At 39.7% G+C, this 15,861-nt stretch overlaps 1 protein-coding gene across 3 annotated transcripts in view; it reads left to right on the plus strand.

Moving 5' to 3' along the window:
• The window catches only part of astn1 (astrotactin 1), a 568,467-nt gene that overhangs the window by 228,705 nt on the left and 323,901 nt on the right, over positions 1-15,861 (plus strand). For all 3 annotated transcript variants that reach the window (XM_049597470.1, XM_049597472.1, XM_049597473.1), the window contains one exon: positions 12,808-12,974. In XM_049597470.1, coding sequence (XP_049453427.1) covers positions 12,808-12,974 — 167 coding nt within the window. The remainder of the gene's footprint in view (positions 1-12,807; positions 12,975-15,861) is intronic.

Genomic DNA, 15,861 nt, shown 5'->3' on the forward strand with positions numbered 1-15,861 from the left:
TTACAAACATGATTGATATGAGTAGGGTTGGGTACTGATCACATTTGAAGCGATACCGGTACTGGTTCCGGGACCTGGAATTCAGTATCATTTCCCCACAGTTCCTTTTTTGGGATACGAGCAAATAAAGAGAAAGAAAAGGAAATAGACCAGAATCTGAAACTGTCACTGAAGATCAGCGCTGTAGTGGCATTTTTGGCGAGCTGGGATGTCAATTTAGTGGCTGATGGAGGGGCCAAAGGAGCAGCCATGGGGCCCCGTAGCCACCTTCAGGTCAGTTCCACTTCATGGTTGACACCCATGTTAACCGTTGATAGGAAATGGGATCGAAACAGCAGTCTTGTACAGAGTAGCAGCCCAAATCCCAAAGTTTTTTGGCATATCTAGACAGAATCTAAATTTAATTTACAAATTTACATATGAAATGTGAATTTTGAAAACCAGATCCAAAGCACATTTGGAGCTAGTTTGAAATGCTATTCCAATCGGATTTCTAAATATGTGTCTCAGTCTTGACGCTCTGACTGCTCAAATTGGATCACTTGCAATGTGCCACACAATGACAGTGTCAAAACCAAGGTGATAGATGTGCTGAGCAGAAGGTCAACATGGAGAAGAGGACAAAAGTCTATGGACAGATGCTGACAGAGTTCTGCACCATAACTTGACTGTTTGGAGGGCAAAATGACTGACCTCCATTTCTTAAGTTTCTGCAGTTAAAAACCATCACCAGAGTAGTTTCATCGTCACCGATTCCTACATTGTTACCACAGCAACCTATGCTGAAAGGTTGATGATGTTTGGACACACAAATCTGATCTAATCATTACATCAATAGTAGTGTGTTATATGTGGAAAGTCTGTATTAAAGATCTGATTTGAGAAATAAATCTGATTTGCCCACAGTCTTAACATTATCTCAGCCATATACTTTGACCATCCACCCCCAACTCCTATCTAAAGGCAAGCACTGCTTGATGTTTGAACAGCGTCTGAAACCTCTTCCTCCTCCCACACCTGTCCAAGCCAACAGGCTGGCAAACACTTGTGTCACATTTGCCAGGTGGGAGAGTATACTGGGTTTGAACTTCCCTCTTGGACTTTCTTTTTTCATTCTTTACAGGACATGCCATCTGTACAACCAAATGCGACACTACAAATCCCTTTCAGGAAACACTGATCAAATGTTTGCAGTATTATCCCTGTATTTAAACAATATTATAGGGGCTTCCTACATTCTTTGACGGCTGGCTGTTCATCTTTTCATCCCCCTTTACCAACTGTGGCAGTTCTGGTAAAGCTTAACACTGTTGCCTTCCAACATGATTGGATGACACTTTTTACAAAGAGATCTCGTTGCCATGTTTTGTTGGGGACATATCCCCAACTTAAGAGGTTTGGCAGTGGTGTAAAGGCCTCTGTATGTGCTTGTCAGATCATCTGACAGCATCTGAAACCTCCTTTCCGATGGCAAAAAGGTGGGGGCCATATTCAATAGTTTGTAACTTTCTAAAACAGACAAATGAACAACCACCCACACTTTACACAATGATAAGTCAGATGCGTGGATGGGTGAAAGTAGCCAAGATCTGAACCCTCTCAAGCTCTTTTTCCCCATTTCTCACACATGTTCTTCCATCACTTCAAAGGGACTGTCTGAAGGTGCGTGCTGTTATCCCCATTTGCATCCCCATTCATGATGGTGAAACTACAACGGCACGCAAAAAGGTGCATAATTCTTGGAGAGAGATCAGGGAAGCAGGAGGAGAAAGCTCTTATGGGCTTTTCACTTTTTAGAACAAGCATTAGAACTTTTGCTTTATGCCTTTGGAAGTGGTTGGAAGACAAGTTGGGGCCAAGTTTGCTTGAAGCATACTTAGGCCTTAATAACGGCATGCTATTGCCCTGTCTTCCCTTTTCCGCCTCTGAGAGTCAACAGTCATTATTCGCACAGCCAAATGGTGTCCTTGTCAGGTCCACGTAAACATAAGTTGCTGTAGGCCTTTCAACAAATAAGATATGCTGTCATTTTCTGGTGAGGCCAATGTCTAAATGAAATAAAACAACATAAACAGCTGAATTCTCCCAGGCACAGACATAGAAACATAATAAGGCAGTGCTACACGGTTGAAACCCTTAAGCTACTTTTGATATGACCTTTTCACTGCACATATTATAGACAAGCCAGAGACAAGTCAACATGAAGTCATTAAAAGGATTTTAATATACCATACATGTTTTAATGTTACAATAAAAGTTGAATATGTCGGAAAATAAATTATATTGAAATATCTTTTTTCATTTACTTGCCATTAAAAAAACATTGCAGACTATCCATCATCACAGCCAAGTCACCAGAGGAAAATGTTGGCATGATAGATTACTGCAAACCGCAAGTACATTAAAGTTGTACATTTCATTGGTATCATATCAACATTTCTAAAATGATATAGAATATGAGCTGACATTGTCTGGGAGGTTAAGGGGATGGTGGACACTGCAGACCACTGTTTGAGACCAGCAAACAACATAACAGATAGAACAGGATAGTGCCACTAAACAGGGCTGCTTAGCAAGATAGTGCTGTATTTTCTGCTGAGATAGTGCTACAAAAAGTGGTTTTGTTTTCAGCGAGATATCACTGTGTTTCCTGCTGGGCTAGTGCCACAAAAACAATTTTTTACCATGACATCCATGACTTGTCCAGCTGTGATTATGCCACAAAAAAAAAACAGAACCATGATCTTTTCCCAACTATAACAAAGTGGTTGTTGTGCCTAAACCTAACCACACATTAACCACAGCTTTGTTGAAATGGAAAATTTCAATATGTCAGCTACACAATAACTTTACAGTGCCAACATCTTTTTTGGCCATTGGGTTGATCATCATCTTCATATAATACATGCTGTAACATTTATTATTACTACCATTATTTCTAAAGTGGCTTCACAGTAAGTGAAAGACTTTCTTGAAAAATGATTAAACCAGATCAAGAACAGAAAATGTCATTTATTCATTTCAGGTGGTAGTTCCCAGAACACAGTTAAATGGATGAAGAGCTTTTGTAATGTCTTGATCAGAAGCCTTTGAGGAATGATCAATATTTTCCTAGACACTGAGTTACCTTGCATTACCAGTCCTCTATCATTGTAGTTCTCCACCAATCTGCCTTTCAGACAAATTTCAAAAGTGCATTGCTTATCCAAGTGCTCTCGCAGGGATTTGTTGCTGTTTGGCAATGGCACAGTACTGATTCCCTTAAGCCTCAAAAGCACTGCAGGAATTTATCTCCATTAAGAAACAGGATTAAAAGGCATGGTGGTTCAAGGGGTTTTCCAGAGCAGGCTTTGTGCTGCTAGCTTCTTCTATAGCAGTGCAGACAGTACTCTCACTCACTGTCCGGTTATTAAATGGTCTAAGATAAATGGTGATTGCTTTGCCTTCAAAGACCCTTTTGCTAGTGTGGATGGTCATTATCTAGTGTCCTGTGCATCGTTTGGAGATGAAATATGCCCTTTCCCGTCAGTTGCAGATATATACTGTAAATGCCACACTGGCGGTTACATTCCAACAAGATTAACTAGGACACACTGATCAGTACAGTCACTCACAGTCGCCTACTAAAATAGTGGAAAACATCCACAATCTGCAAGGTATCTACCTTATTCAGTTTTGGAAAGCAGATACTCTTTCACCATCTTCCCTTTGAGAATATTGTCAGTTGCTCAGAGGCTTTATAATGTGAATGTCTGACCTGAGATTGAAAGGTTGAATGTCCACAATTGAGACCTGTGAAGGTCTCAACCGGTGTTGGCTACTGCACACATCTGAACACAGTTCTCTACAGCAATCATTCAAAGGCTTTTGAATTGTGCAACATAACATTTTGACCTGCAGCAGGCAACAATACAGAAGCTTGTCAGTTTGAAAAGATGTTGATGTGTGCCACCATTGAACCCACAGTCCTGGGTTCTTTATGTCACTTTTTTATTTCATGTTGTATCTGAAGGTGCTTCTGCTTCAAGTCCACAGAGCTTTTGAACTCTAAATAATGCAGGATGCTTTGGATGGGAGGCAGGATTTAAAAGTTCATATTTTTCCTAACCTAGAGGGTTTGAGTCATAGTGAAATCGATAGCGAGGTTCCCAACCTTTTCATGTTGTAAAATGCTATTACACGTCAAATTCCAAGTGAGAGCAAATTATCTTTAGCTCAGAAACGTCACATCGTATTTGTCACATTATGGATAACATTTTAGACGAGACTGCATGATTCAAATAATGAAACAAACACAAATATTCCATTCTTTTATGTGAATAGATCACCCAGAAGCTAAACTCTAGAAAGCACCTGTGTTCGCTCCCTCCACCGGAGCCTGTCAAGCCTTTCATGTTAATCTGGATTATTTCCTCATTATGTCAGTCATGCTGACTCATTAAAAGTATTCCACCTGTCATATCCACTGACTCGGGAAGAAAAAAAAAAAAAAGATAGAGAGAACACAACCAGGAGAAGTTTTTAATCAGATAAAATTTTGAAGGATTTGGGGACTGTTCACTTGGGGAGTGGTTTTATACAGAGGATTATCAATGATTTACCCAGGATTATAGACCAGATTTGTGGAAATCTCAAGTGATAACAATCCACAGACAAAGACTCTGGCAGGCACATATTCTTAATGATTATCATCCTATGGACAGCTGGAAAATGGCCCAGAGTTATCAGTATCTCACCATGTCGGAAGCCTATTATAGCACTCAATATCTAGAGATATCTGTAGTTGGCAAGCTACACTGCAGCGACCCGTCAATACAAATTCTTCTCACTCTGCACCACGCATCCACACATCCATTGATTGCACTGAGTTTCAGTGATTTAAAGACTCAGATGTGTTAGAAGGCTCAATGTCTCATGTTTTCTTTGCATTACAGGTAATACATTTGTCACAATGGCCACCCCTCACAGAGTGACACAATCAATATCAGTTTATCAAGGGAGCAAGACCAGAGAGCACTCTTTCAACATGTGTCCCCATTCTGTACTGGTGCCACAACAAATGTATCACCGGTCCAGAGGTCTTTATTCCATAAGGTAGCAGTTATCCATTAGATCAGTCATCTCCCAGCACTTTTAGCACATGCATTTTAAAACAATTGTTACAAGTTAAATATGCATACAACAATTTAAAAACAGTATATATCAAAATTCCCTAAGGGGTAAATAAAGCATATCATGTCAAGTCAAGTCAAGTCATGTCATATTGTATACTGTCAGTCCCATTTCTTTAATATTACAAAACATGAACATGATGATTATAACCAATTTTATCTGATTTGGGTTCTTGGCCTCCAAACAATGAGAAGGTCCAGTAGTGAACTGCAGTCGTACATTTCCCTTGTGTTACAGAAATACTTAAAGAAATGTGTTTCTTGTCATGAAGTTGAGAAGTTCTACAAACTGTAACTTTTCTTTATATAGATCTGCATATGTATGGAGAAACTGTATGAAATGAGAAGTTTTTGGTAGTCAAAGCTTTCTGGTCTCCATTTGTAGTCCAGGTAGTGCTGACAAATCACATTTGAGTGGCAGGTAAACAGATTGTGTGGAGGTGCGGAACACATTAGCCCAAATGCTGTTCTGGAACCCACTGGCTGTAATCCGATTTAGCTTTTTATCAGCATTTTCAAAATGTATCTGCATTCATATGAAGGTATCTGTTTATAGAAACTAGCCAAAATGATCAGTGCACAGAAGAGAGAATCTTGGCCTGGATATCTGCTCGCTACACCTGAAATATTGGCTGTTGCCCCTACAGCAGAGATACTCAACTCATGGCTCGCGGGCTAAATCTGGCCCCTGATAGGGTGTTTGGTGGCCCCCTAACTGTTTTCTATTTGACAATAAAAATACATTGATTTACACTGGGATTTTTTTTGCACTTTTAATATAAATACAGTGCCAGAGTGCACAAAAAATCAATAAAGCAGACAGCAGAGGAACCCCCAAATCTCCCATCAATGGTCTGGTGTATGCCTCAAATGTCCTTAATTCCTAGAAACACCTCTGCACATACCTGACCTGTGCAGGGCTGCTGCATCTGGCCCCTGGCCTCCTGTTATTTCGCAAAAGTGTCCCCTGGGTAAATCAAGTTGAGTATCCCTGCCCTAGAGATGTATCGTTGTCATGCGACAGCCAGATGGTTTTCAAGATCACACAAACGATTACAGATTGAGAGACCCTCCCCCTGAATCTGAATGTATGATGGCGATACACAAGTGGTAGACCTTTTATACTTAGTCTGCAAAATAGCAATTTGTCACTATTGATACTGCCCGTCACAGTCAGGCTAAAAGCTGCAAAAACTATCAACAATTGATAAGACAAGTGGTATTTTATCTTTTTACCACTTTGTAACCACAAATAAAGTCTCATTTAGCCATTTATATGCAAGTTTGACTTTGTTCTAGGTTGCCAAGATCATCATCAACCCTGATATCAATAAATGTAACCCCTGCCCTGTCTACTTTACATTATCTTTCGTCTTCATCATGTCTGTTTTCTCTTGAATTCTCCAGAACCTGTTATTTCCCAGTTCTCCGCAAGATGTCGTTGCAGTGTTCCAGCCTTTCTCAGGCACCTGATCACCACACCCACCTACACACCTGCTCTTCATTTCCTGATTTGCTCTCCAAGCATACTGTAGATACCCTCTTTCTAGCCATAGTGCCTTGCCAGATCATCTGTGTTGCTTCCATGCTATAGCTTTCCAGACTTTTCCACCTAGATCGGCCTATCACTGTGTGCCTGCATAACCTACTACCTGGTGTCTTGTGCCCTAGTTATTTGGATTTGTTTGCATGCTTAGACTGCCTTCTTGTTGCTAAATGTAAGCCTGCTGACCATAGTTTCTTAGAAGGTCAATTTGATTTGACCTGCTCTGCATGTGCATCTATTTAGTCCCTTTTTGAGGCCTCTCCCTAACATGAATAAATGCATGCTGCAGTAGCTGATTTATCTCACTAGCTAAAATAGCAATGGTAGCAAGCATTAACTTTGTCAGCTCTATCATTAATATACTGTGGCACTAGGAACATCTTCAAAACTTTGCTCCCTCCACAGTTCCCTTTCCCTCCATCTGTTAAGCTAACGATACTTAAAATCAAAATTACTTTTAACCTCTAGGTGCTGATTTGATAAGCTTCTGTTCCTGTAACCTATAAAGCATATGAGGAGGTGAAGAAATTGAAAATGCAGTGCCCTAAGTTATGCAGGGAGGAAGAAAGTTACCACTTAGTAGATTTCACTTTTTGAGTAGTTCTTATTGTAAAGGGTTTTAAGACCTAATAAATGCAGTGATTATATTAGTGTGTAATCTGGTAAGGTACCTCACCCACACTCCGCCGTTTCCACCTTTGGATCAGTCATATTTTAGCAAACTGAAAGGGGAACTACACCAATTTTCAAAACTTGTACATGTTATTCATCAGGTTCAAGACATTCCAAACATATTAGTAAACATGAGCAACTTGATTCCAAATCCAAAAACTAGAGTGCTAAATTAAAAAAAGCATAAAGGTATAATGTCTGGGACTGCTCCGTAGACATTGAATGGTAAATGATGTTCTACATGATGCTGAGAGCACACAGGGGATTGTTATGAGTATATGGGTACATTTTCAGTTTCACAACTGAGAACACTATAATAGAATAAAGCACATTTGGGTATAAAAAGGAAAAAAAAATGTAGGTCAGCAAAATCAGCCTCCCATTCACTGTCCGTGGATCAGCTCCACACTTCATACCCCGTGAAACCACAAGTGTCTACAAGAAGCCACACCACAAAGAGCTGGCTTGAGATTGCCAGCAGAAAAACAGAAAATGTATGCTTGAATTCATCTGTCATATGGGCTCCGATTGAAAGAAATAGACAACAAAGCAAATACTCATAGGACGTAAGGTGTAATGTAACCATACAGTACAAGTAATAAGTGTCAGGTTATAATAGCCATGCTCTTAACTTACTTGAACATGATTAAACGTCAGCTGGTAGCCAAGCAACTGATGAATAAGCCAGTTAATGTGAAGCATCAGCTGAAACCAAAGCATATGCTCCCCCTTTTCCAGGCCTGAACTAATGTAAGGCTCCATGTGAATGATCTAGGATACATACTGGGCTTTAACAGGCTAAAAGAAAATGTTGATCATACTAGATCTTTTGAGATGTACATGACAAATCAGCTCTATTGCATTTAAACAAATGGAGATCATTGCATTTTATAGTTGTTACTATTGACATCTGGACTCATATTACCAGTAAAGAAGGTATAATGTACCTCCACAAAGTTCGACTGGAATCCATTGCAAGCATTAGAGCTTTATTAGCCAAATGAGCCACCTCAGCCCTCTGATGAATACAGTGGGCCTAAATAATAAAATAAGCAGATGCTGATCCCTCAGAGCTTATGAGAAATCAGCTGCCTAGTCACTGTTCTGTGGGCGCTATGCCTTGTTAAAAAGCACTCCATCAAAGTTTCCTTTGAAGTAATAGCTGACAAAAAACATAATGTGAATTTGACTTGACAGGTCCCTGAAAAAAATTGCTTGGGAAATACTGAACAAGACTGTGGAAGGAGGGAACCGGGGTGAAGTCAGGTCTCACAGCTCTTTTGTGAAGTCACTGAAGTACAGAGTGCATTTCAATTAAGAAGTTGTCCACGGCTCTGTAAAACCGTCAGAATGCATTCGTTTTATTAATTTCTTTATCTATGGCACTCATTGCTGTTTCACACATTTCCAAACTAAAGAATTTCATTTCCGTCATCAAATATGAAGACAGTCCTCTCATAGATTGTATGGAAATTGGAATTTAAACCCGTAGTATTGCCTCATCTCTCTCACCAGAACAAGGATCCTTTTAAAAAGGTTTCATTATAGATGACACGAGTTGTCTGCCATTTCATCACTGCTCTTGTCATTCCCTGTGCCACAGTAAATAATCAAGTGGCAGTGCTATGGAAAGGCTATTTCTTTTCTAACATATACAAGATAAAACTTTAAAACTCCCTTGTAAAAACTGAGTATTGATTATGCAGTCAAGAATTTACCGACTGTGGCTGAATGTGTAATGAGGTAAGCTGGGGAAGCAGCACTGCACTATGCTTGCATTAAGACACAACAATGCCACATTACCTGGAACAGTAATAATGTTGATGTTTTCTGATACTTAAGTGCCGATCTTTGTGTGTGTGTTTTATGGCTGTGCAGATGGCAAGGTTGGTTAGTCTGCCCAACACTTTGGTCCATATTAATTTACTTCAACAACCATAGTTTACCATGGCATTTTGTGCAGATTTTTACGATCCCTAGAAGATGCAACTCACTATTTTCTGTGATCTCCTGACTTTTCCTTAAGAGCCACCATAACATTGACATTTTAGTTTTTCAGTGAAATATCTAACTGTTGGATGGATTAGGATGAAACTCGGGACAGATATCCATGGTGCTGAGATGATGTTCCCTTCCAGCTTTGGTGATCCTCTGACTAAGCCTGTGGCACCACTGGCTGGTTGACGTGTGGTTTTGACTGAAATATCTCAACAACAATATGATGATTTGCTGTGGAATTTGATACAGACATGCTCCCAACAGGACGAATGATACTAACTTTGGTTGGCCTGTTCTTAATCTATCAAGTCGGAATTTCAAATTGTTTTTCCTATGACCAAGGTACAATCTGTAGACTCTTAGTCTTTTTGTTATAGATATTGCTGAATGTCTCAATGGGAAATTCAAAATCCACTTCTCAACATCTTGATCACGTGTAACAATATTGTACGAGCAGGCTGTATGTACCTTACAGCTGAATCAATTAGATGGTGAAACGTAACAGAGGCAAAACATGCATCAGTGGGTCCGCACCAGTACTACACTAGCGTATGCTGCTGTACGCTGAGTAAGTTGAATAAGTTGAGTCGACACACCATTTGACTATTTTTTTAGCTGGCAGCGGCAAGACCGGTGTATGTATTACCACGACCACATGCTCCATACAAACACAAGCAAGTCAAGAAATATTGATGAGACAGAGAGCTGATATATGTCATTCAGTCTTACACAAAATCTTATTGGGAAGATTACTGCTCATACAGGCAATAATCTGTCAACTAGGTAAGCTACAATGGCCTTTTTCCTGTAGGTGGACATTGTTGTTTATTTTTTTTAGCTGACATGGTTCCCGCCCTGGCTCACAGACTACACTCCATTTAAACAGCTTTCCTGACTGTTGCAGTTATGTGTTAAGCGGTGCACTGGCACACTGAAATGGAGCGTAACCACTGTGTCATGTTTCATTCCTTTATGGCTGAACCAGTTGCATGGTGAAACGTGATGGTGTAAACATGCGTGTCATAGTCATATTCTAAGCTAGGCTACTTCTTGAATTTTGGTGAGGATGGTTGAGCATGAGCAACTGCAGATGGATACAATTTGACAGGCACTCCCTGGTTTATAATCAAGTAGATGGAAATATTGTGACTTCTGTGAAGTTAAAGGGGAAGGGACCTGGACATGAACCACACTAGATGCAAGTAAATTCATCTTTTTTTTTTTTTTTTTTTTAATTATGGATCATTACTATATTTTAATAGTGGCAAGTAATCAAACTGTGAGAAAAAACAAAACCATGTATAAAAGTCAAGAATTTGCTGCATCAAGATGCATTGATAATTGTTTACCAGTCACATCATAGCCCCAACCCAATCATCACAACAAATGTTTGGCAGTGTACATTTCTGCAAACCACTGATACATTACATTTGTACATTATTATGTTGTGGATATGTTGCGTTTCAACAGCGCTGTGGTTAATGAGTGGTTCAGTTCAGGCTGTTCGATTGTTTGGGAAAAGATCGTGTTTTGGCTTAAAATACACAGTTTTGGGGGCACAGTCCCCACTGGGAACACATTGATGCATTGGTAAAAACAACTGCTTTTTGTGGCACTATCCTAGGTGACTCAACTCGCATTAAGTGGCTAAAAAGCTACTGGAAACAAAGCAAGGGATAGTTAGAAAACAACTGGTTTTGTTGTTTATTGGTCTTAAACAGTAGTCTGAAGCTTAGAGGGTGTCTCATCTTCTTGGCTGAAAGGTTTGATAGGGGGAATTTGAAAATATAGCATATTTTCTTCCCTACACAACACAACCTTATAGCTTTGCCCTGGATGTTGCAAATGTGATGCCTAGATGTTTTTATTTATACCTTGTGAGCATGTTCTCTTACCCTGGTCTGGGGTAAGACGTTTGACCCACCATTAACTGCACAGCTGGGCCCTGTGTCACTTGTACAATGTGTGGTCTCGGTCCACATAAAGCCTGTGGTGATGGTTGTTGCTCCTGCTGCTAGGCCTCCTCTGACTTTGACCAGTTCACTTTTGCTTGATTTGTGCAGTTGCCTACTCCAACATAACCACCAGTTACCGGTAGCTTTCTCTGTCTGAACACAGGTGTGCCCAACTCAACCCACCTGGTTTAAGTCAAGCCTGGCCAAATTTGTCAACATAATCCTGGGTTTGATTTTGGTTGGGTTTGCACTAATTTCCCTTTTTCTACATAAATTAACAGACACTTACTTTCACTTTCACTGTGTTTGGTGCTCTGCTGCTCCCTCTCCTCCAGCTCCCCAGACAGAGTGCCCAGAGCCTCTGCCACAGGTGCTCTGGATAACCAAATTGTATATTTCAACAGTGTGCTCCAGCACTTGGGAGTGCCTATGTACTAATGCATTCCATGTCACAAATGCCTGTTACCGCACTGAAATATTTTAGTTGTTATTAGTTATTTTAGTTGACTTGTATTGTCAATAATTCCAGTGGAAGTTTGGCTGTTTGATTGGGCTTGGGCCCAAAACTGCTGCCTTGGTTTGGGCTCAGGTTGAAACGATACAGGTTAATGTAGGGTTGGTCCTATTTTTCAGGCCTGATCAAAGCTCTAGTGACCAGTAATGAGTCAGATCCCTCCCCCTCTCCTTGTGTGCCGGCCCTCCGGTCTATTCTTACACGTGTCCTATTATGATAAACTAAAAATAGTTTTTATAACACACTGCTGTCACATTCCCTAATCTGAGTCCAGCTTTCTCTGATTAGAATGCACACTGCTGCACAGTTGGGCAGAGACTAACAATATAATGATGATCAATTGATCTGAAGATTTTTCTGATAAACTTGTAAACTCCAAACAGTCTCCATTTTTTAAGACCCAGTGTTTTACATACTTCCTTGTTTGTCTGACCAACTCAACGCTGTCCAACATCCTACCATATTTTTACAGTTGTAAAAGATAAACTGAAACCAACCTTGCTTACCTGACATACTTGTTTATTTATAGTGATCAACTTATTGATAAATCGGTTAGTTATTTTAGTACTCTTAAGAAACTTTTGGATTGCATGAAATTTGTTTTTCACTTCCTGTGTTCTTTATTTGAACAGAGATAAAAGCCTGTACCATTGCTCCTTCTGTTGCCGCCTCCTGCTGTTATTTAGGCAGATAATATGACAATTTTACATGAAACATCTTGCCATGTGCGGCTTTACAGACTAAGCCCAGTGCTCACACAGGCTGCACTAATGGGAACAGAAATCTGACTGTTTACATTCTGTGGCACAGATGTTATCGGGTCTGTTTACCTGTCCCATCTGGGATTAGTGTTAATGTGGCAGCTTCTCACAGTTTAGGCAGCTCTAAGGATGTAGTAAAAATCTGTAATTGCTTACATTAGTCATTTAAAAACACTTGTGCCTCCCACAGTGCCCTCCAGGGTTGAGTCCTATGAAGGATGGGACCGGGTGCTACGACCACCACATCGGCATCGACTGCTCTGATGGTTTCAATGGAGGATGTGAGCAGCTGTGTCTCCAGCAGCTGGCTCCTCTAGAGGATGACCCGACACTCTACAACATCCAGATGTTTTGTGGGTAAGAAATAACAGATTCACACTTTATATTTATGACTGTTATTATTATATTTCATAACACACTTAAGGCTGAATACTGTCTTTTACATGGCATCTTGTCATGTGAAGGAAAGGTAATACCTGCACACTTGCCTGATGCAACAAAAGTTTATTCGAGACGTTTCAGTCGTTCTTGGATCTTTGTCAGGTCAAAGTTTATGAAAAACTGAAAGCACACCTGTATTTACACATAATAGATACCAACGGGCTGACAAGCTCTGTGATGGCAGGTCTGGTTAACCATCGTATCCACCCAGGTTGGAATAAATAAATTGGAATAAAACAAAATTGGTAAACAAAGGCCATACTACAAAATATCTAACATATATCTTCATTATATTAAAATTCATCATCCCATATATTAGTCTACATCACATAGGTTCAAAAATGTATTAAGTTAGAGGCCAAAAAAGAAGACATCTTAAATACATATATAGAAATTGGGTCTTAAACGGCTTTCTAAAACATAGCTAGGTCTAATTTAAATAAGGAAAAAAATCCTACTAAGGGAAAAAATGGTATGACAAACCAATATCAATCTCTACAGTATATTATTTTCTTGATTTGCAAATGGAGTATCTTGACTACTTGACACTTAATAGGCCATTTGAAATAATACGTTTTGAGTCATGACAAAAATGTCCCTAAAATTTCAACTGCAAAGTAAAACAGCTAACCTGTGCGATTAAATTCTTCAACATATAAATGCCCGAGGTTTTCTAAAGAGTCTTATTGTACAAGAACAAATAGCGTCTCCAACATAGTTTGGCATGTCTGGCGAGGCTGTCCACCACCTGCTAATGTTTGCTCACTTTTTTTTCTCTTATAACTTCAGATCCAGACATTCAGGAGGTTTTTAGCGGGAGCCAAATTAGCTGCAGAGGTCTCTTCCTCTCCAAAACAAATGGACACAGTGATTTAAACTGGTATAAACACTGATTAAAGGAACCTCATGTTACAAACCATTAAATTTGATGCTGCTGAGTGCAGATTGGCTTCTAACTACTGTGGCTGACGTGAAAACACAACTGGCCCTATGTGGAGCCAGTGTTTGTTTTGTCCTTTCCAGGCTCCTGTAGAAACATGGCGGTGCAACATGCCGGTCCCATAAACTAGGACCTGCTCCCAGGGGTGTGCCACATCATCTCATTCACAATAATACTAGTATAATTATTGATATCATAAGAATATTACATATATATATATATATACTCACTGAGCAACTTTGCCAGCAGCAGCACAGCATTTCTTCCTCTCCTTTCTTGCTGTGCACACACGGGAGTCGGTGTTGTCAAGTGATTTTGTCATAAACCTTTGGTAATGTAAACCTACGTGACACTCATGGCTCTACAAAAAACCTACATGTATGTGAATGTGCAATAATTACTGTAGCACAATAGCCTGTCACAGGTTACAGTGTGATGATTAGAGGAGAAATGGTAGAGCATAAAGGATTTTCAGCAACTGGGGTACCAGAAGCTCAAAACAAGAGTCAGTAGCAACAGCAAAAAAAGCTGTTTAGCATTGGCAGAGAAGATTTGGCAAATTTTTCATGGGTGCAGCCCACATACTCAGCTCTGCTGCTCATCCCACAAATACATGTTCTTTACAAATGTGGCACCATTTACAAGGGAAATAAACAGGCTTTCCAACGGTGTAAGATTTATTGCCAAGAAGCATTGTTACAACAAAGAAATAATCTACCAAACACAAATTTCCTTACTTGTTGTGCTTAGTTTATTTAAGCTCTAATACGTGTCTCCCTTTATTGCATTCACAATTATTGCCACTAACTCTGGAATAAATGGCTGGTCCACTCATGAACTGTAGTCACTTTGAATGTGTCAATTGTACACACATCACTCATGGTCTAAATGTGTTTCCTCTTACTAGCTAATTGCATAAAAACATGGAATGGTGTAAAACAATGTAAAACACAATAACACCAGTGACACAACGAAAGCACAAATAAAATGAGATTTATGTCCATGTCTGTTTCAAAATTCTATACCAAAACAATATGTAAGATTTTTTTTGCAAGTCGAGAACTTTAGTTTGAAACCAGTAGTACATGAATTGCATACTATTTCCGGTGAAATATTACAGTATGCAAACACTACACACTACAGTACAGAGTCATAAATATCCCACTGTAGGTGACAGTGTTTTTAATAGACAGCCATTAAGACAGCTCTGTACAATTAATAGTGCTTCAATTTAAGTGTCAATAAAAGATTGCACTATCCTGGGCATCAAAGTTTTGTAAATTATCTTTAAATTGTCGGTAAAGTTGAGGTTGGCACGGGTAATTATGATTACATGTCTCCAACCAGCAAGGATGCTGTCAGGAATTGACATGGTAATTACAGCTCAGTGCGACCAAAAAGATTTTATACTGTTTTTTTTTTTGTTTTTTTTTAGCTCTAAGGGGTTGTGATCTGGTGGCTATTAAGGCCATAGTATGTGATGCAAATCTCTCATCAAACCACTCCGTGGCCCTGGTGCCCTGTGGGCGCCCTCTGAACCCTCTTTGAAGGCACTTATATCTTTTTTCTTGGCATCTTCAGTGACATTTCATATACAATATACGCTTCATTTGTAATGCACATCAATGCCTGAATTTCTCAAGAGTCTTAGCACAGCAACATATAACTAAGGTGTTTCAATGGTACTTCCAGCCAGTACAGGGAGTGACCCTTAAAGAATTATCCATTAAAGACCAGAGTCTGGTGCTTGGTGTGTGCTATATTAACAACCTGCTCACGCCCAGTAGTGCAATTCAATCCTGAGATCCATATATATATACTGTGGAGGTAGATTTTCCATTTTCTCACTAAATTTGCTTGGTT

Source organism: Epinephelus fuscoguttatus, linkage group LG15, assembly GCF_011397635.1.
Source record: "Epinephelus fuscoguttatus linkage group LG15, E.fuscoguttatus.final_Chr_v1".
NCBI classification, from domain to species: Eukaryota; Metazoa; Chordata; class Actinopteri; order Perciformes; family Serranidae; genus Epinephelus; species Epinephelus fuscoguttatus.